Consider the following 20,535-nt stretch of genomic DNA (forward strand, 5'->3'; position numbering starts at 1 on the left):
GAGGAAGGAGGCGGCGAGAGAGGCTTTTATTGTGAAAGTCGTCGTCCACAGGATGTTTTTAATCTAAAATAACAGATTAAAAACATTTAGTGTTTCAGCAGATTTAAAGGAGATTAGATTATTTAGAGAAGACAGAAACCACGTAGTCACTCTGTGGGGGGGTGGTGACAGCCTGGTGGATGAAGCTGTCCCTCAGTCTGCTGGTCCTGTCCCTCAGTCTGCTGGTCCTGGCCCGGAGGCTTCAGCCTCTGTCCTGATGGCAGCAGACTGAAGAAGCGGTGTGAAGGGTGGGTGGGGTCTCCTGTGATGCGGAGGGCCTTTCGGGTGAGACGGCTGTGGTAGAGGTCTTGGAGGGAGGGGAGAGGGACGCCGGTGATCCTCTCAGCTGCTCTCACTGTGCGATGAAGCGTCTTCCTGCAGGTGCACAGGATGGAGGGAGGAGCTCTGGCTCTGCTGAGCCTTCTGGGTTAAATTAAACTGATGAGAGAAGAATGTTTGCTACTTTAAACTCTCCAAACTTCAAGTCCTGTCTGCAGAGCGCCCCCTGTGGGACTGTCTATCTGTCTCTGTGTGTGTGTGTCTGTCTTTCTGTGTGTGTGTGTCTGTCTTTCTGTGTGTGTCTGTGTGTGTGTGTCTGACGTTTTCTCCATTTTGTCTGTTTAGACCTAATGTTACTGCCATAAATGAGAACGTATTTTAAATTTTGTGTAACACAAAAAATTTAACATATTTGCTTAAACATAAATATCGGTGACGTCATTTGTTTCTAATATAATAAAATATATATAAAATATAAAAATATATAAAATATAAACTTTAACAGCTCTATCAATCACTTTTTTATTACATGCTTTTATATGTCCACCACATGACGTAAAACTGCTTAATTTACTTCCTGCTGGTTTTCTGTTACGTCTGCAGCGAAACAAGTATCAAAATAACAACTTTAACTTTGAAATAAAAGATATACATCGTTAAAGGTATTGAGAACTACATTACCCAGCATCCACCTGCGAGGCGCCGATTGGCCAGAGCTTTGCGAGGGCTTACGTGGCACTGCTGTGTCTGCGCATGCTCAGTGTCAGTTGTGTGACCCGGCAGTAAAGATGGCGTCGGTGCGGATCAGGATGCGGTCCTGTGTGTTTTCAGTTTTACTCCTGAACATTTTCTGCAGCTTCGTCTCGTCTTTGTACTTTCACATCGGGGAGACCGAGAAAAAATGCTTCATCGAAGAAATCCCGGACGAGACGATGATTATCGGTAAGTGGACAGAAGCCACCGCGCTAATGCTAACATCTACTCAGCTCGACAACTTTAGCTAGTTAGCTTACGGAAGCTAAAGTTGTCGGTCGTGTCTCTACAAAGTGTGATGACACCAACCTGCTACTGAGCTCAAGAATGAATCATTCGTCTATTTATGCGTCCAACAAAGCGCAGTTGTTGTCGTTATTCAGCGTGTGTTAGTGACATATTGCTTGTGACACACCCTCGGAGGACGCAGCCTACGCGGTCTAAGGAGGCAGCGTCCTCCTGAGGATCCTCCGGAGGATCCTCAACCGTTGGTAAACGGGACGGTCTGGCCTTCAAAGCACTTCCTGATTGTGGCGCGACGTCATAAGTTTTGCCCCGAGATAAACAAAAGCAGCGACAGCGACACAACACGGATACACAACAACCGGGACAACAGTGAATATATGTATTTGTTGTTGGAGGAAGAGGAGAGTGGGGCTCCCTGCAGGACCAGCTGTCTGTCCTGGAGGACTGACCATCATCACCTTTGGAGGGTGAGGATACATATTTTATAGCTTTTCATATTTTAAGCTGCTTTGGAAGCCGCTCTGTGGAAGTTATTATTTTTATTTTTGCCCTTTTTAAAAACATCTTTAGTAACATGGCAGCCGCCGATCGTCAGCTCTGCAAACCCTGATGGACGATGTGGTGGACAGAGGAGACAGACACCCCCCTCCCCCAGATGATGTCCCACTCACAGCCAGAGGACTCCAAGGTCTTCACCGTGGCATCATCCAGTCCAGCAGCACCAAGGACTCCTGCTCAGCCAAACATTTATATATATGTTCTTTGTGAATAGTATTTTCTGCTGATCTTTATAAATAATAAACTAAAATAGTTAGAAATGTTCAAACTGTGTCTTTGTAAATATTGTACATAACAGAACAATAAATGATTTACTGTGGTCACTGAGAAGTTGTTCAAAAGTTTACTTCAATTATAAATAGGTGAAAACACAAAATGTAACAAGGTGAGAAGAGTTTAAGAACACAGAGACAAGAACAATTTAATAAGTGACCATTTAAATAACACAGAACATCATATCTCTCTCTCTCTCTCTCTCTCTCCAGCCTCATGTCCTATCACTGGCATTTAAAACTCCCTTGAAGTACTGCCCTTTACTTACATTTAAATGTGAAGTCGGCACTCCTGCCGGTGTCGCTCACTTGGTCCATCATTGTACTGTTGAAAAAAAATGGGCCCGCAAAGCATCTTGGGATATGTAAGGCCACGAAGGATGGTAGCAATGCATCCTCTGAATTCAGGTAAAAGGAGGACGCATTTGAAGGACCCTTCGAATTTTGGCGAATTGGGACAGGCTTCGCGCAGCGTTGTGACGTCAGCGGCCTTAAAATGCGCACTCCGAAGGATGCAGACCCTGAAATGAGACACAGCTTCTGTAAATCGACAGACTTAAAATTGGAAAGTATGCTAAATGCCGTTTGTGTTTGTGTGCAGGGAACTACCGGATGCAGCTGTACGATAAACGGAGAGAGGAGTACACGCCGGCCACCCAGGGTCTGGGCATGTTTGTGGAGGTCAAAGATCCAGATTACAAGGTGAACACATGATCTCCGTAGGCCTGCTGGTCTCCTCTCAGACCTCCCTGATGAATAAAGTTAAGGTGGGCATGGGTTGACCTGTTTGTTGGACTCCTGCAGGTGATCCTGTCGCGGCAGTATGGCTCAGAGGGGCGCTTCACCTTCACTTCACACACACCCGGAGTGCATCGGCTCTGCCTGTACTCCACCTCGTCCAAGTTCACCCTGTTTGCTGAAGGCATGCTGGTGAGGAGGTTTTGAATGTTTGTTCACGTTGGAGTGCAGTAACTCAACAGCTCAGCTTGCCTGCAGCCAGTCTCCTGTTTGCCTTCCTGAAGTAAAGCTGTAGCTGTGTATTCTGTCTAATGTAGCTGTTAGCGTTTGCTGACCTGCAGCTGTGTCATGCCTTTGCAGAGGGTTCACCTGGACATCCAGGTGGGTGAACGCGCCAACAACTACACAGAGATCGCCCGTCAGCACAGACTGACAGAGCTGCAGCTGGAACTCACTCGCCTGACGGAGGAGGCCCGACATATCCTGAGGGAGCTGGAGTACCAGCGGGTCAGTGTGTCTGTCTGTGTGTGTGAGTCTCTGCCTGTGTGTCTGTCTGTGTGTGTATGTGTGTGTCTGTCTCTGTCTGTCTGTGTGTGTGTGTCTGTCTGTGTGTATGTGTGTGTCTGTCTCTGTCTGTGTGTGTGTGTCTGTCCGTGTGTGTCTGTCTGTGTGTGAGTGTCTGTGTGTGTGTGTCTGTCTGTGTGTGTGTGTGTGTGTGTGTGTCTGTCTCTGTGTGTCTGTCTGTCTGTCTGTGTCTGTGTGTGTGTGTCTGTCTGTGTGTGTATGTGTGTGTCTGTCTCTGTCTGTGTGTGAGTCTCTGCCTGTGTGTGTCTGTGTGTCTGTCTGTGTGTGAGTGTCTGTGTGTGTGTGTGTCTGTCTGTCTGTCTCTGTGTGTCTGTCTGTCTGTGTGTGTGTCTGTGTGTGTATGTGTGTGTCTGTCTGTCTGTGTGTGTATGTGTGTGTCTGTCTGTCTGTCTGTGTGTGTGTCTGTCTCTGTGTGTATGTGTGTGAGTCTCTGCCTGTGTGTGTCTGTGTCTGTGTGTGTATGTCTGTCTGTGTGTGTATGTCTGTCTATGTGTGTGTCTGTGTGTGTCTGTGTGTGTCTGTGTGTGTGTGTGTCTGTCTGTCTGTGTGTGTGTGTGTGTGTGTGTGTGTGTGTGTGTGTGTGTGTGTGTGTGTGTGTGTGTGTGTGTGTTCTAACGTCCTCCTGTTCGCTCACAGTACAGAGAGAAGCTCTTCCGGGAGGTCACCCACAGCACTGACACGTGGATCTTGTGGTGGCCCATCATCCGTGTGGTCTACGTGGTGTCCTTCATCAGGGTCTTCACCAGCTCCAGATCTGATGAACTGCTCTGGATCTGAAGCTTTGAACCTTTACTTCCTTTTATTTGAGTTTTATTTACAAAATGATGAATTTATATATAAACTGCAGCTTTGGGTAAAAAAACCATTGAAAATATCAGGTTTACATCCAACTCTTCACACGGTGAGGTCACTGTGGATGCATCCTGTTTCAGCTGAAGGCAGCTCGTCCCTCAGTACACTTTGGACCTGCAGAGGACACAAAGAGACAAACAACAAGAATGAAACAACAATAGAACAACACTTGAAGGTCAGATGCTCAGCAGTGGGTTTGGAGGGAGCGGTCACCTGGAGAAGCTGGATATGGAGAGCAGACCCAGCAGGAACTCGAGGCCATAGAAGCAGAGCAGGACGGCGCTGAGGAGGAACTCCAGCCGCAGGACGAAGGTCTGCAGCAGCAGGTAGTAAACAGCCAGCGCCGCGCAGGGCAGCAGGATGAAGAGGGACAGACAGGAGGACAGCGAGCGCTCACACAGGTTCCCCTTCCAGCCTGGACACACACACACAGGAGGTCCGATCACTGCCTGCACACACAGCTCCACCGTCACCATCAGCTGGATTTAAAGATGGACGACGAGGCGCGTCCCAGAACAACAAAGCCACATGGCCAGCAGCTGTTATGAAGGATCACATGTTACCTGGACATGGTGGCTGAGCTACCCCTTCTTTTGGATTCAGTTTCATAGCACAAAAAGTGTCATGTTGGCGGCCATCTTTAAATACAGCCTGAGGGTTACCCTGAAGCTCGGCCCCTGCCTGAAGCAGCAGAACACACTCTGGAGCCAAAGGGTGAGAGGAGGGGTTCACCACGGACAGGCCGACCTGTCCCAGCGCCATTACAGAGAGACAGACTCCCATCCACACCCACATCCACGGCCAAGTCAGAGTCCCGGTCTAACCCACGTCTTCTGACACGTGGGAGGACGCCGGAGTCCACTCGAATTTAAAATGAGTCAAGAAATCCGAACTTCTCACCATAGAATATGCGGAGGATCTCTAGAGCGAGGAAGAGCAGCAGCAGCACCACGTCCAGAACCAGGTTATCTGTTGGGTATGGAAGCAAAACCCCTGCGCACACACACACACACACACACACACACACGGATGTTAGCTTTAATCAGCAGGTCATGAACCTGATGTAAAAACAGTCCTCCTCCATCTGCTGCAGAGAAGCTTGACTTTTGAATTATTTGCACAGAAGCTGCAGATCCTGCAGACTGCCTTATTTTGTATATTTCCTTAAAACACTTTGGTATGAACTTTGTAAATAAACCTATATTTGACTAATGTCAGTGTTTGTGTGGGATCAGGAACATTCAGACTCTTTTCAATATAAATGATATAAATGTTCAGTATTCTGCCCAAACCTGCTGAACTGTGTGATGTTGCAGCGTTATTGTTGCTAGCTGACACAGAAACATGTTTTTGGGGGAAGTGGAAGCAGTGGGACTCCGGCCGCAGTCAGCCTCACCTTTGTAGATGAAGATGAGGACCTCTGCCAGGTAAAAGGCTGCAAAGTACCAGCTGTTGAGGAAGAGGAGGACCTGCAGAGGCGTGGACGAGAGCTGAGGGAGAGGCAGTCAAGGAAAAGACAGACAGACCGAGAGCTGCAGCTCTGCATGTGTTTCATGAGAAGGATACGATTGGTTGGCTCCCTGTGGGAAGATGAAACCGGAAGTACAGCAGTGAGTAATAATAATAATCATATAAAGTTTATCATAGAGATAGTTTGGTGAGTGAAAAGGCTTATTTAAAGTTCTCATGTGTTCCCTCTGTTAAGGTTTTGTTGTTATCTGATAACGGGTCATGAATGTGGACTAACAGAAGCCAAGCTATGATCTGTTTATTGATGTCTGACGTCATCACAGTGCTGCAACCAGTGATTAAACTGCTCCATAGTGTTGAAATATCGGATCATTTGATCATCAGCGTAAAGTCTGCATCAAACTAACACCTGACGAACAGGATGAGAGGTTCTGTACAGTCCGACATTTCAGCATCAGCGACCTGCAGTGAAGTGATCAGCTGCTGGCGCCGCCTTTAGCAGCATTAGCAAGATCAACGGAGGCTTTAATATCAGGATAAAACCACAAACTGACGCTTTCAATCCATACAATCAACACGTATCTCCGCGTTTTAACTGCGCCTTAAACCTGCAGCTGATGGACTAAACCGGATGTCCGAGGTTATGTTCTTATCTCCTGAGCTGCTGATCGATGTCTTCAACCCGCCTGTAAACTCTGGAACACGGAGAAAACCTGTTAATGAGAAGAAAGAGGAGACTCACCGGGCGCCATGTCTGATTACCGCGGGTTGCTGTGGAAACTAGTGATGTGTTGCTCGTGAACGATTCGTTCGATATGAACGAATCTTTTATATGAATCGGGGTAACGAGTCCCCTCAGTGAGTGATTCGTTCTTTCGCTACATGGCAGGCAGCCGCATAAAGCTCAGTTGGCAGGACAGGAAACAGATATGATTCGTTCCTGAGTCGCGGTAGCCCCCGGATCTTCGTTCTGTTGTCACGTGACGGCCAAGCCACTCAGGCTGTGTGCCAATTGGCCAGCAGCAAATGATCAGCAAAGGAACTTGCGACTCGTTCACAGATCGTTCATACGAATCGTTCATACGAATCGTTCCGGATTGCTCATTTGTCACGCGAGAGCTGAAGCTCAGCTGCGGGGCTGTGGACTCAGAAACAAACAAGGAAATGAATGTCTGATATCTGACGCTCCTCAATTTGTCACGTGACACCAGGCAAACGCTATGTATTCATGAAATTATAATTAATGGTCTTTGCTTGTTGTTGATGTGTAGTGTTATTGTGTATATAATGTAAAGTGTGTTTGTAAATAAATGCTTTCTAAAATGACATCATGTTTTGTGTTATACTCTGCCATTAAATAATAAATATAATAGTACATTATCCAGTCATGAAATCATATGTAACCAAGGCTGCTCAGGCTGCACGGATCAGAGCTGTAGATTCGTTCTCCTCCTCGTTCTCGTTCATCGTTCATTTGTCACATGATAGGCTGCTCAGGCTGCACGGATCAGAGCTGTAGATTCGTTCTCCTCCTCGTTCTCGTTCATCGTTCATTTGTCACGTGACAAGCTCCACAGGCTGCACAGATTCGTTCTCGTTCACAGCTCATGTGTGTGTGAAGCAGTACACTCTCGTTCATTTGTCACGTGACAGCTACCTAGTCACTGTGGCACTGTTAAACAACACTGGCAGGGAGGATGCAGGACAGAAGTCACTGTACCGTGGTGTGTATTTGCCCTCTTATGTTTTCACATGCTTTGAATTGCTTGTGGTAGTTATACTTATTATACTTTGTCCCATATCAATGCGCGGCACTATACTACAGAGGGACACGGCGCCACCGGCTGTAAAAATGAACGAAATGAACGAAATGACTCACAATAAGATTCGTTCACGTGAGGGTTCGAGAGTAACTGATTTGAGTCAGTAAGAAGAGTCGAACCTCCCAACACTAGTGGAAACAGCTCGGGAGGAAGTGCCCTTCTTCTTCTTCTTCTTCTTCTTCTTCTTTGCTGGATTAAACGGGAGAAGCTTGATTTGCTGCCCTCTACAGGGTGAAGATGGTACTGCCAGTGTTGTGGATGACGCTTCATGATACTTTCTGCAGCTGAAAAAAAACATTTAGTTTCCTTAAAAAAAGTTCGTTTTCTGAAATATTAGCTGTTGTTTCCTGTCTGACGTTTTCTCCATTTTGTCTGTTTAAGACCTAATGTTACTGCCGTTAAGATTAAGAAAGATTAAGAAACCTTTATTAGTCCCACAATGGGGAAATTGCATGCATAAATTGCATAAATGAGAACGTATTTTACATTTTGTGTAACACAAAACATTTTACATATTTGCTTAAAAATAAATATCTAGTTTTCTATTACGCAGCGAAACAAGTATCAAAATAACAACTTTAACTTTGAAATAAAAGATATACATCGTTAAAGGTATTGAGAACTACATTACCCAGCATCCACCTGCGAGGCGCCGATTGGCCAGAGCTTTGCGAGGGCTTACGTGGCACTGCTGTGTATGCGCATGCTCAGTGTCAGTTGTGTGACCCGGCAGTAAAGATGGCGTCGGTGCGGATCAGGATGCGGTCCTGTGTGTTTTCAGTTTTACTCCTGAACATTTTCTGCAGCTTCGTCTCGTCTTTGTACTTTCACATCGGGGAGACCGAGAAAAAATGCTTCATCGAAGAAATCCCGGACGAGACGATGATTATCGGTAAGTGGACAGAAGCCACCGCGCTAATGCTAACATCTACTCAGCTCGACAACTTTAGCTAGTTAGCTTACGGAAGCTAAAGTTGTCGGTCGTGTCTCTACAAAGTGTGATGACACCAACCTGCTACTGAGCTCAAGAATGAATCATTCATCTGTTTATGCGTCCAACAAAGCGCAGTTGTTGTCGTTATTCAGCGTGTGTTAGTGACATATTGCTTGTGACACACTCTGTAAATCGACAGACTTAAACTTGGAAAGTATGTATAACGTTATCTGTAAAAGACATCATTTAAAACACAGTTTTATTGCGTTTTATATTCATATATGTAAAGTGTTTATCAAAAAGTCACAATTCACTTCGTGCATGTATAAAAGCATCTGGATGAATCAACCGATGTAACAGCCCTCAGCTCTGTCAGGAAGTAGACTGGGTGTGATGTCACGATCTTCAAACACTTCCGGTAGAGCCAGAAATCTGAACACCAGGAAGGAGACGCCTCAGTTTGGTCGTTCTCTCTCCTTAGTGTTTGTCTCTGCTGGTCAAACATAGTCAGACACAATAATGCTGATCAGTAGTGCAACATGAAATGAGTGCTTACGTGTTGTATACCTTTAACCGTTCTCCATGTTAAATGCCGTTTGTGTTTGTGTGCAGGGAACTACCGGACGCAGCTGTACGATAAACAGAGAGAGGAGTACATGCCGGCCACCCAGGGTCTGGGCATGTTTGTGGAGGTCAAAGATCCAGATGACAAGGTGAACACATGATCTCCGTAGGCCTGCTGGTCTCCTCTCAGACCTCCCTGATGAATAAAGTTAAGGTGGGCATGGGTTGACCTGTTTGTTGGACTCCTGCAGGTGATTCTGTCGCGGCAGTATGGCTCAGAGGGGCGCTTCACCTTCACTTCACACACACCCGGAGAGCATCAGATCTGCCTGCACTCCAACTCGTCCAAGTTCGCCCTGTTTGCTGGAGGCATGCTGGTGAGGAGGCGACGGATCTCACACAGAAATGTTCTGTCCAGTTGAAATAAAGCTGTTGTTGCAGCAAGTTTTAAATGTTTGTTCACGTTGGAGTGCAGTAACTCAACAGCTCAGCTTGCCTGCAGCCAGTCTCCTGTTTGCCTTCCTGAAGTAAAGCTGTAGCTGTGTATTCTGTCTAATGTAGCTGTTAGCGTTTGCTGACCTGCAGCTGTGTCATGCCTTTGCAGAGGGTTCACCTGGACATCCAGGTGGGTGAACATGCCAACAACTACGCTGAGATCGCTGCCAAAGACAAACTGACAGAGCTGCAGCTGAGAGTCAGGCAGCTGGTGGAGCAGGTGGACCAGATCCAGAAGGAGCAGAATTACCAGAGGGTCAGTGTGTCACGATGATTCCTGGTGTTTGTGTGTTGTTGTTCATTGGAAACCACATGTTGAGCTCCCCCCTGCTCGCTGTCTCTCTCCACTTCTAGTACCGTGAGGAGCGTTTCCGTCAGACCAGCGAGAGCACCAACCAGCGGGTCCTCTGGTGGTCCATTGTTCAGACCCTGATCCTGGTCGCTATCGGCATCTGGCAGATGAGACACCTGAAGAGCTTCTTTGAGGCTAAGAAGCTGGTGTAATGTGTGTGTGTGTGTGTTTGTGTGTGTGAGAGTGTGTGAGAGAGAGTTTGTCGGTCTCTTCTGATGGATGCAGTACTGAGCGTCGCAGCTGTTGAAGGAGAAACTGCCACGGAGTCGAGACACAGAGAAATCCAGCTGCAAGATTTGGCTTGAAAATCTTTATTGATATTTTTTATTATTGTTGACGTTCTCACTGCTTCTCTCAGCGCTTCGTTTGTGACGAGCGCCTCACATTCGACCTGTGACTCATATTTATTACAGCCACAGGTGAAGGAGCGGTGCTCTCCCCCCTCCTTCCCTGTTACTCCCCAAGAGTTCTGACGTGTTACTGGCCACAAGAGATGATGTCTGGGTGGAGACAAAGGTCTGATGCACCTCTTAGATCAGGCCAGTCGCTCCTTTGTACATGGGTGATGGCAGAATTTAGAATTTGGATTCATATGTAAAATGGTTTTTGATCAGCTTATATTCAGCACAACTAAATAAACTGCTGATGGTTTCGGCCCAAACGTTGATCTTTCACACTTTGTCTGTCTGTTCCTCTAAAAATGTCACAGAGAACATGATCTAAAACGGGGTGAGGAGACTTCTGTGGGTTCAAGTGGAGCATCATCAATTAGTTGAAATAATTGGGATTTTAAGTTTTTCATTTTAAGCAGGGCTGGGCTGGGTTTTTCTCTCGTGTTGCAGTAAACGGAGTATTTTGGGTTTTCTGACTCAAAGTCCACATTTGAACACCTTCAGTTCTGATTAGGACTTTTGATGCTTTATGGAGGAAGCAGTTATTAGGATTTCTTTTTTTTTGTTTTTTTGCTTTCATAACTTTGGAAGTAAATAAAAAAAACAAGTACACGTGTGTGTTATTAGTTCTCATCTTGTCCCTTCACATTGATCCTGTTTGATCAGCGGGACTCTGTCTGAGCATCAGGGCGCCTGTAAACACACAAATCTGACTAAAGTTCTTCCAGTCGCCCTGATCAGAGAAAAACGCTGAGCAGAGGTGTCCTCTGTTCTCAGACCCCTCGCTGTGTTTTCCCTCTTCAGCTCTCTGCAGTGTGTGCTGGCTGTAGAAGTCGTGGGTTAAAGGGCTTCTGCCTGGAAGATGGAACTTTGTCTGAAATCTCTAGAACTGCACTTGAAATAAAGTTTTGTCACCTTTGGAGGCGGAGCAGCAGCTTCTCTTAGTTTTCTTTTATACACTGTCTGCTACTGTGAAGCGTTTCTGAGGAGGGAGAACATATGAAAACTTACATGTGACTGCAAAATAATGTAAAAGTACAGAAACACGTGGCCTGGTTAATGCCTTAAAACTGATCTAAAGGATCTAAATAAATGGGGATCTATCATCTATGAATACACACAATAGCTGTGTCGCAGTTCAGGGTCTGCATCCTCCGGAGGACGCGTTCGGCCTTGTAGAGGTTAAACGCCCAAATGTGACAAGTTATGTAGATTGCCCGTACATAAAGATCCATGATGGCACAGAAACACTAAGGAACTCTCCTCCTTACTGTTCCAGGGCCAAATGTTGATTTCTGGACCTGACTGGTGTGACTTTGTGGTCCATGCACAGGAAGACCTTTTGGTTCAGAGGGCACCACTGCTTTGTTAACTCAGTTAATTGGTAACTTGTAGGTGAGGGGGACCAAAAACATGCAAGTCAGGTTGGTGAAAGAAAACGTTTTATCAGTATTCAATTAGTTGGAATTTTGAGACAGAACAGATCATTGTAATTTACAAGATTGGTGTTTGTGGCCTGATTGACCCTGTTGTGCAATCGGCCTACTGCACTCTGAGGTACACACAGCTCCTCCCTGTTAACAGCTGTGCCAGGGCTTCTACAGCAGGACTGCTCAACTGGTGGGCCTGCAGGCCAAACTTGCCCCTTTAGTGTTAGTCGATGTTAGAAAAATGTGGACTACACCTGTAACCGGGGACCACTTTGTTTGGCACATCGAAAAACCCAATGCAACAGCTCAGCCATGGATTACTAATAATACAGCCATGTTATGAAAGAGGACGGAAGGCTGTAGGGATGTATTGGAGCACCTGATAAAGTTGTAGTTGTTGTTGATTTACTAGTTGTTTGATTGTTGCAGCAACAATCAAACTCTTGTTCTTCACCCTCTTTCTCCTTCTTCTTCTTCTTCTTCTTCCGTACGTTTTTGGCGCAGCGTATCTTCAGCATACATCGACCGATTTCAGCCATTCAACTATCAAAATGTTCATCTCACAGAGGACGTTCTGGGTCAACTTCATTTTTTTCAAAACATTATAGTTTTTCAAATATTAAGCAATTTCGGTGTCATCTGCCAAATGTATCTCCTCCTACAAATTTCAAGCTACAGACTCCTGTTTAGTCTTAAAACAGGCGGCAGGGCTGTTACCATAGTGACACACAAGAAGCATACAAGGCAGCCATATTTGTAGTCTTTATCACATTCTAAGCATTGTATCTGTCATATTGATCATCCTTCAGCTGTATACTACTTTTCCACACTCAAATCACACAGCCTGAGCTTCTTATAGTCTCATGGTATTATTCCAGCCTCTGACCTTTCATATGGTAAATTCACAGGCTGTTCTTTACATGACTTCATACTGTTCCTGTCTTCAGCAGTGTCTCTTTCATATCTCCATGTTATTAAGATCCTACTTTTCAAAATAAGAGCTTCATCTTTTCAAAGTCTTAACCGTGTTTTAGCAAATTAAATTCAGGTTGCAGATTCTCCAGCAATTCAGAGCAATCGTTCACATCAGTGTTCACAGCAATGCTTCAGCTGCAGCAATCAAACTTGCATTTTCTTCAGGAAACTTTTCTAGTTAAAAATCAACTAAAAACACAAATGCAATGCAGGATGGGTGATTTTTAAATGTCAACATGTTTACATGTCTCCATGGTGATGTGAAGTGCTTTGATGACAAGGGTTCCATTCACAGTGTGTCTTTGATCTTCTGTTACGTACTGAGAGGAGACAGGCAACAAACAGAGACAATATAAAGTCTGAAAAGTCAACATGAACGTGTACACAGATCTCCGTGAGCAGGGGCTGCTCTGCGATGCCGTCATCAGAGTGGAGGATGATGAGTTTAATATCCACAGAGTCATCTTGGCGAAGTACACTTACTTCAGGTGAACTGATTATCTCAATTTAAATGAATGTGTTAGTAACCTTTACATAGGGAGACAAAAACAAGGATTTGTTGTAGTTTATGATGTGAGTGTTGGAGATTATTCAATGCAATCTGTTTTTTATAGCTTACAGTGTTTCAGTGTGTTTGCTGATATTGTTGTGATGACTAGTCGACTGCTGGGGGAAGTGTGGTCAGCCTGACCTCATAAAGAAAGCAGCAGCAGTCCTTAATGTTTGAACATGACAGAAACAACCGGTGAACAAGTGTGTGTTAATCTGCTGGCCCCAGGTGGGACTTGGATGATAGGACATGTTTGTCATTAAAGCATCTAATAGTGATTTCTCCCTCTATAGGCTCAAACTTATGAGTTTGATTCCTGCTAGGCAACAATCAAACTCATGTTCTTCTTCTTCTTCTTCTTCTGTACATTATTTGGCGCAGCATATCTTCAGCATACATTGACCGATTTCAGCCATTCAACTATCACAATGTTCATCTCACAGAGGACATTCTGGGTCAACTTCAAGTTTTTTTTAACAATTATACTTTTTTCAAATATTAAGCAATTTCAGGGTCATTTTTAACATGGGAGTCTATGGAGGAGCCTTCAAAACCACCTTCAGCTTTGACATGTAACTAGTTCCACATGCTTTCTGCTACACAAACTGTTCAGACATTATGCTGTTCAGCTCTTCAAGGGCTAATAAACTTATATTCGGATGTGTTCAAATATGTTTCTTTTTCAAAATAATAACAGAAATTCAAGAGCCATTAAACATTGAAGTCTTAACCGTGTTTCAGCAAATTAAATTCAGATTGCAGATTCTCCAGCAGTTCAGAGCAATCCTTCACATCAGCGTTCAAAGCAATGCTTCAGCTGCAGCAGTCAAACTTGCATATTCTTCAGTAAATGCTTTTCTAGTTTTAGTATCTGTTTTAAAAACTGAAATGCATCAAAGTGGTGTATAATGCTGTGGAACTTTTTCTGTGTCTTTCAGAGCTCTCTTCACACGCTCGTCTGAACCTGACAACGTCTACAGTATCCCTGACCTATCCTCAGACCTGATGGAGCTCATCATTGAGTTTGCATACACCGGCTCTGTTAACGTGACAGAGTCCAATGCACGGAGGCTTTTCATGGCAGCAGATTCCCTCAATATAGTGGAGCTGGTGCAAATATGCTGCGACTTTTTTGAAAAGACGCTCTGCCCACACAACTGCATCGGCATCTGGCAGTTCACAAACACCTACCACGCCCCTGAACTGCACCTCAAGGCCTTCCACTATGTCCTCAGTCACTTTGAGGAAGTGGTTTTCGGCGAAGAGCTCCTGCAGCTCTCGGCCCAGGATGTCAGTGACATCATCAGCAGGGACGACCTCAATGTGAGACAGGAGGCGGCTGTGTTTGAAGCCATCGTTCAGTGGATCACACATGAACCTAAGGAACGAGAAGAATACGCAGATCTTCTCTTGTCAGAGGTACTTTATATTATACATTATCATTTTCACTTTATAGGTTAATCTATTTCAAGACAGTGGCTGAAGCCAACCTCAGCCCAATAGAGGCTTATCAGTTATTAGATGTGCTCCATGTCATGATGATGGCCAGCACAGCCATCCTTTACCCTTTTATAGGCCAGAAGGTGCAACATCATCTATTCTGATGAGTGATCAATAGAAAGCAACACAGACTACCTGAGTGACGCCGTGTGCTCATGTGCATGCTGGTCTTCTGGGTGACTCTGAAAATGGAGGAGAATTCATGTTGATGGAGATTCTCAGTCATCCAGGTCATCATACGTAGAGAAGATTGAAGCAAGGCGTCTGGACTTGTGGAGTTTTCTAGAAGACGTTTCGCTGCTCATCCAAGCAGCTTCATCAGTTCTAACTGTTTGGTGGGAAACATGGTTTATATGTGGTTACAGACCTATGTGGGTGGGTCTGGGTAAAACTTTAAAAAACTTACAAACAATAGCACTAAATGTTTCCATACTTACCTGTGATGTTCTGGCTGACTGGGCCAGGTGTGTCTAACGACTGGCTAACGACTATGAAACTGCCGGAGGGGGACTGGTTGACAGCCCTTTGTTCTTACTGTGAGTATGTGCAAACTTCCTGGGAATGGATGGAATCACTGCATTGTATGTGGTAGAAAGATGATGTCTGAGGCCACCACCTCTGTTAAGGGAAGGTTTTTCCAGCTTAACATAGATGCTTCCTTAACTCCTCTTTCATACCACCTTTCCTCCCTGTCTAAAATGTGAACATTGTTGTCCTCAAAGGAGTGTCCTCTGTCTTTGAGGTGGAGGTGAACAGCTGTTTCCCCACCAAACAGTTAGAACTGATGAAGCTGCTTGGATGAGCAGCGAAACGTCTTCTAGAAAACTCCACAAGTCCAGACGCCTTGCTTCAATCTTCTCTACGAGGAGAATTCATGCAACTCATCATCTTTTCCAAAACCTTACCAAGCATGTGTGGTGCGACAACCTCCCTATGAAAAATGAAAATATAAGAAAACGGAACAGAAGTTACTAAACCTCCTGTTAAAGCTGGCACAAGCATGTATAAACATTTATTATTATTAGTACAAGTATATAAACTAATAAGGAACATATACATGTGATGCTGGCTATTTGCATTAGCTCTGTGTGCAGGCTAGACCTGTGTTAGCAGACAGCAGCTAACTAGTTAGCTCACTGAGCCAGAGCACCGGCATCATGACTGAGGCTCATTATAGAAACACAGCTGCAGCGTGACACCAGCTCCATGCAGAGTCTGACCTCACATCAGTCCAGCACTGTGTTCATCACATGGAACAAGGAACTACAGACACTGGAGACATGTAGTGGAGGAGAAAGGACAGGTGACAGCTGCAGCATGGAGTCAGAGGAGAAAGGATGAGCTGTTATTTTTACTTAAGTACAGTAACAAAGTACAAATACTTAGTTACTTTCCACCACTGATCCTGACTGACTGCCACAATGTAGAACAAAGAGAATGAAGACCTCGTTTGTTCCGGTTGCTAATAGCATTTCAAATAACTGACCATTGTTTTACTTGTTGTATTTATTGCGATGTTCTTTATTAGGAACCATGATTTTTTATGTATTTGTATTTATTCTGACACAGTTACGTTATATCCTCTTTATTCTCTGTATTGTTGTAGGTCAGGCTGAGCATGATGCCTACAGAGTACATACAGAGTCATGTGCTGTCCAATAAGCTGGTGATGGACAACTTGAGGTGCCAGGCCATGGTCTCTGAGGTCATCGAACGCAAAGCCCGAATCCTCGGTCGGCCTCGTCTGCCTGCTGCCATCCTATTGGCCGTTGGAGGCTGGAGCAGCAGCAGGGATCTACCTAATGTAATCAAGGCTTTCGACGTCCGTGCAAATCACTGGATGAACATAAACCTTTCTGACCCTCATCGCAGGTTTCATGGTGCAGCCTACCTCGGTGGGTATGTCTACTGTGTTGGTGGCTTTTACCAGGTCTTCATAGCCACCAATAGTGTGTGCAGGTTTGACCTGAGCACACGGACATGGCAAGAGGTGGCACCGATGCACTATCGCCGTGGTTATGTGAGCGTGACTGTGCTGAACGGGTGCATCTACGCCATGGGAGGCTATGATGGGCACACACGTCACAGCAGTGCTGAGTTCTACCAGCCAGAAACCAACCAGTGGCTTCAAATTGCACCCATGCATGAGCAGAGGAACCGCGCCAGCTGCACAGCACTCAACGGCAAGGTGGGTGGAACACAGTGGAACATACCAGAGAACAGAAAGATCTGTTTACAAAACCCTGCTGCCAGTTTGAGCCAACAAAAATGACCATTTCTTATCCCCCCCCCCCTTTTGTATTCAGATCTACATATGTGGTGGATCTGACGGGAATGAGCGCCTGCAAACAGCAGAGTGCTACAACCCAGAGACCAACCAGTGGACCCTGATCTCTCCCATGAGCAGCCGGCGCAGTGGACTAGGAGTCATTGCATACGACAACCATGTTTATGCAGTAAGTGCATGAAAGAAATGTGTGACCAGCTTTCATCAGCGCTGTGACAATTGAATTGATAAGTGATGCATCATCTTCTCATCTTTGACTCCAAAGGTTGGTGGCTCTAATGGACCACGCTGTCTGCAGACCGCTGAGGTCTACAACCCTCACACCAACACCTGGCGCAGCGTGTCCTCCATGATGACCCCCCGCTGCAGCTTTGGCATCGAAGTAGTTGAGGACCGGCTCTTTGTTGTCGGGGGCTTCAGTCGCTTCACTAGCACCATCATCTCTAAGGTTGAGTACTATGACAGTGAGAGGAATGAGTGGTCTCAGGCCTGCGACATGGACGTCGACTGCTGCGCTCTGAGCTGCTGTGTGCTTTCTGGTCTTCCCAACATGGCCGCCTACACCATCCCTCGTGATTTGTGATTCCTGTAAATCTTGTCTACTGGTAGTCAGGAGGTTATATATGAATGAATGAATGAATGAATGTATGAAGTGATGTAACATGTGGTGTGTGGTAAGGTGCAGCATCGCCCCCTGTGGGCCACCACACGCCACTATCGTGCTGTGTCTCCTCCCTCCTTCTTTCTCCTCAGGTGCTCTGGGATGGCAGTGACTGCAAGGTGGAGCCGGGGCTGGGCAGACGCACCTGTCATCACCTCCTCAGCACCGCTTCGACAGGGCCTCCCTCCTCCTCACCACGCGTCGTAAGAACCGTCCTCCCTCCTGCTCTCCTGAGTGTTCTCCCTGGCTGTTTTTGACCTTGCCTTCTTTTTTCCTCCCAGGCTCCTTCCCGGCGTCCTCTGCAGTCCTGCCGTGCCGAGTGCCTGCCCAGTTGGCCTTGTTCCTCCCTAGTGGATGTTTTTAGTTAAACTTTGTTTTTTGAATAAAGACTTTGCTTGTGAACCCTGCATGTGGATCTCCTACCTGAAAACCCACACAACATAACAACACTGTCACAGTACCTGGCTGTAAATGTAGATCATCTGTTTGTTCCACTCTTATGCAGTCTGCATGTATGTTTTAGGCTCGCAGTGATGCTGTACACATCTGGATTACTAGATCTGTCCCATCCACCATACAGTATGGTGCTGTTTGGGACCATGAGCTCTCTCTCTTAGCGTCAATTACCCTTAGAATTATAAAATGAAGCACCTTCTCCTTGGTAAAAGGAGTGTACCATTAAAACACTACTATTTATGTGCGGATCAGTTATCTGATTGAACATCGTGAAACAATCTTCAAAGTTTGACAGACTAGGTTTATTGTTCACCTAATGGTCGCTCACATCAAGCAGCTGTGGTAGACATTTTTTAAAATAACAGTGTACGACTTCACCGTGTTATGTTGAACCACAGGAGGCGGCTGCTTTCAGAGACCTGGCTCTAAACTCCCCCCCTTTACCTACTCAGCACCAAACAGCAGCAGCTGACAGACAGCATTGGCAACTGCCTGGTGAACATATGGAAGATTTGGCAGCTGGAGAGGCAGATGAAGAAACCAAAAAAACCATAGAGCCAAAGGAGAGTGAATATTGGGCTTACGTTCACAGCTCCAAATCAATGATGTTCTAAAACAGCTACAACTGTTTGCTATTGTTAGAAACAGATGATAATGGCATTGTTGTGCTGACTAAAAGGCTTAATTTAAGAGAATCGACTCCTTCAAAGCTGCTTCAGATAACATCATATGTTTCATTTGAGGCCTTTAGTGCTTTTTTTAGTGCTTCATCACATTTTAACCTGGGAGGTCCAGAGACACAGAATTTAATCAGACACAAAATTATTGTTGTTATTTAGCGTCACTAGGGGGCACCAAGGTTGTTTAGGGAAGCACTAGACACAGGTCGACCTCATTGACAGTGAAAACTATGGACAGAGCTTCCGTGACGTCACCCGTTTGTTTCTGAAGAGCCGTTCTGAGGTTCGGTGGGAGGTTCCAGGATGTGATGACCGCCGCCATGTTGGTAGCGTCACGTCCGCCAAAACTCCAAATATGGACAAAGAGGGGGAGCACGAGCGGGGTTTAGGGGGGCGGGCGATCGTGGAAGCAGGAAACTCACGCTACACTCATACGTCTGTCACTCAAGCAGCAACGCCCATAATTATATGTAATTTTAAGTTTGAATACAATCGACACTAGAAGAGAACCTATCATCTGAGACCAGAGTGGTTTTTTGTACCAGGCTGTAAACATGTTCTTTTCTGCTGTGAAGTCGGCCATTTTAACATGGGAGTCTATGGGAAATGACTCGCTTTTGGAGCCAGCCCCCAGTGGTTGCTGCGTGAATTACAAGTTTTGACACTTCTGCATGGGCTTCAGCTGTGAGCCCTGAAGGCTGCCGCTTGGTAGACCTCCTGGGTGGGCAAATGTTTTTTTTTACCAGCACAGGAGAGACAGCAGGGAAACGGTTTGTCTGCTGCCTGAACATGAACAAAATAAACCTGCCATCAAAATGATTTTAAGCATGCTGCCTGCCTGCCCACGGTGCACAGGAGTGATTGTTTGGTTAAGTTGATCGTTTTTCTTTACTTAAAGTTTCAAATATTTTTGTGATCCAGATTAAACCGCTGCGCTGCTGCTTTAAGGAAACCGGAAGGAACCTTTCCTCATGACCGCCCCTGTTTCCACTCGGACACTCGAACCGTTCGGACCGCACCACCATCGGCTTCTGTTTCACAGTGTCCAGCGTGGAGTCCTCCTGCCTCTGTCCTCGGGGCGGCGTCGTCGTGTTTTTTGTGACTTTCTGTTAAAAGTGAGACGTCAGCGGCCGCTCTGTGGCGCGCGGCCTCGCGGTGAGAGAAGCGGCGCGCGGGGCGGCGCAGCGCGTGTGACCCGCTGCATGCTACGTGTACAGCAGCAGCCCGTTAGCCGAGGCTAACGCTAGCAGAGCCAGCACGAACCGGTTCCAAGCACGGATTTAAACTCCTCACTCCACCGAGCTGATGTGTACCGGCCGTGAGAGCAAACCGCCGGAGGGTTCGAGCCGGGGCAGAGAAGAACAAACATGGAGGACGGTTTGACCAACGCGTACAAATGAGCGAGGACGGAGGCAGAGCGGGAGGAAGGAGTCTCTGAGCTGTTCTCAGTCCGAAGGAGCTTCAGTCACACAGCGATAAACATGATGTATTCCTCCAGGAGGAAGCCGGTGCTGTACTTCAAGGAGGAGCGGAGGTGAGGCGGACTTCATGTCTTTATCTCGCTGTCCTCAGTCCGCTCTGTGACACACACACATTGGACAGAAACGCAGGGGACACGCCGGACTTTCTCCACACTGAGGTGGT

At 46.1% G+C, this 20,535-nt stretch overlaps 4 protein-coding genes across 6 annotated transcripts in view; 3 read left to right on the forward strand and 1 right to left on the reverse strand.

The window, feature by feature from the left end:
* The first annotated feature begins 1,075 nt into the window (after nt 1-1,075).
* Nucleotides 1,076-5,534, forward strand: LOC114442420 (transmembrane emp24 domain-containing protein 9-like). The gene is made up of 5 exons (XM_028415939.1): nt 1,076-1,260; nt 2,749-2,849; nt 2,952-3,077; nt 3,246-3,392; nt 4,107-5,534. Exons 1-5 carry the CDS (start codon nt 1,107-1,109, stop codon nt 4,245-4,247), a joined length of 669 nt encoding a protein of 222 aa, XP_028271740.1. The 5' UTR covers nt 1,076-1,106; the 3' UTR covers nt 4,248-5,534.
* Nucleotides 4,532-6,694, reverse strand: tmem216 (transmembrane protein 216). The gene is made up of 5 exons (XM_028415940.1): nt 6,535-6,694; nt 5,889-5,902; nt 5,719-5,812; nt 5,223-5,315; nt 4,532-4,737 (listed from the first exon to the last, which is right to left on the reverse strand). Exons 1-5 carry the CDS (start codon nt 6,542-6,544, stop codon nt 4,532-4,534), a joined length of 417 nt encoding a protein of 138 aa, XP_028271741.1. The 5' UTR covers nt 6,545-6,694.
* A 1,659-nt stretch (nt 6,695-8,353) lies between these two features.
* Nucleotides 8,354-11,280, forward strand: LOC114442419 (transmembrane emp24 domain-containing protein 9-like). Its single transcript, XM_028415938.1, has 5 exons — nt 8,354-8,507; nt 9,162-9,262; nt 9,365-9,490; nt 9,718-9,864; nt 9,963-11,280. The coding sequence occupies exons 1-5, from the start codon at nt 8,354-8,356 to the stop codon at nt 10,110-10,112; spliced, it is 678 nt and encodes a 225-aa protein (XP_028271739.1). The 3' UTR covers nt 10,113-11,280.
* Nucleotides 11,281-19,864: 8,584 nt separating this feature from the next.
* b4galt7 (xylosylprotein beta 1,4-galactosyltransferase, polypeptide 7 (galactosyltransferase I)) overlaps nt 19,865-20,535 on the forward strand; it is a 29,151-nt gene continuing 28,480 nt past the window's right edge. For all 3 annotated transcript variants that reach the window (XR_003671348.1, XM_028415923.1, XM_028415924.1), the window contains exon 1: nt 19,865-20,425. Coding sequence is in view for 2 of the 3 variants with exons in the window: in XM_028415923.1 (XP_028271724.1) it covers nt 20,373-20,425 (53 nt within the window). In the remaining variant the exon portion in view is untranslated. The remainder of the gene's footprint in view (nt 20,426-20,535) is intronic.

This window comes from Parambassis ranga, chromosome 10, assembly GCF_900634625.1.
Source record: "Parambassis ranga chromosome 10, fParRan2.1, whole genome shotgun sequence".
Classification (NCBI taxonomy): Eukaryota; Metazoa; Chordata; class Actinopteri; family Ambassidae; genus Parambassis; species Parambassis ranga.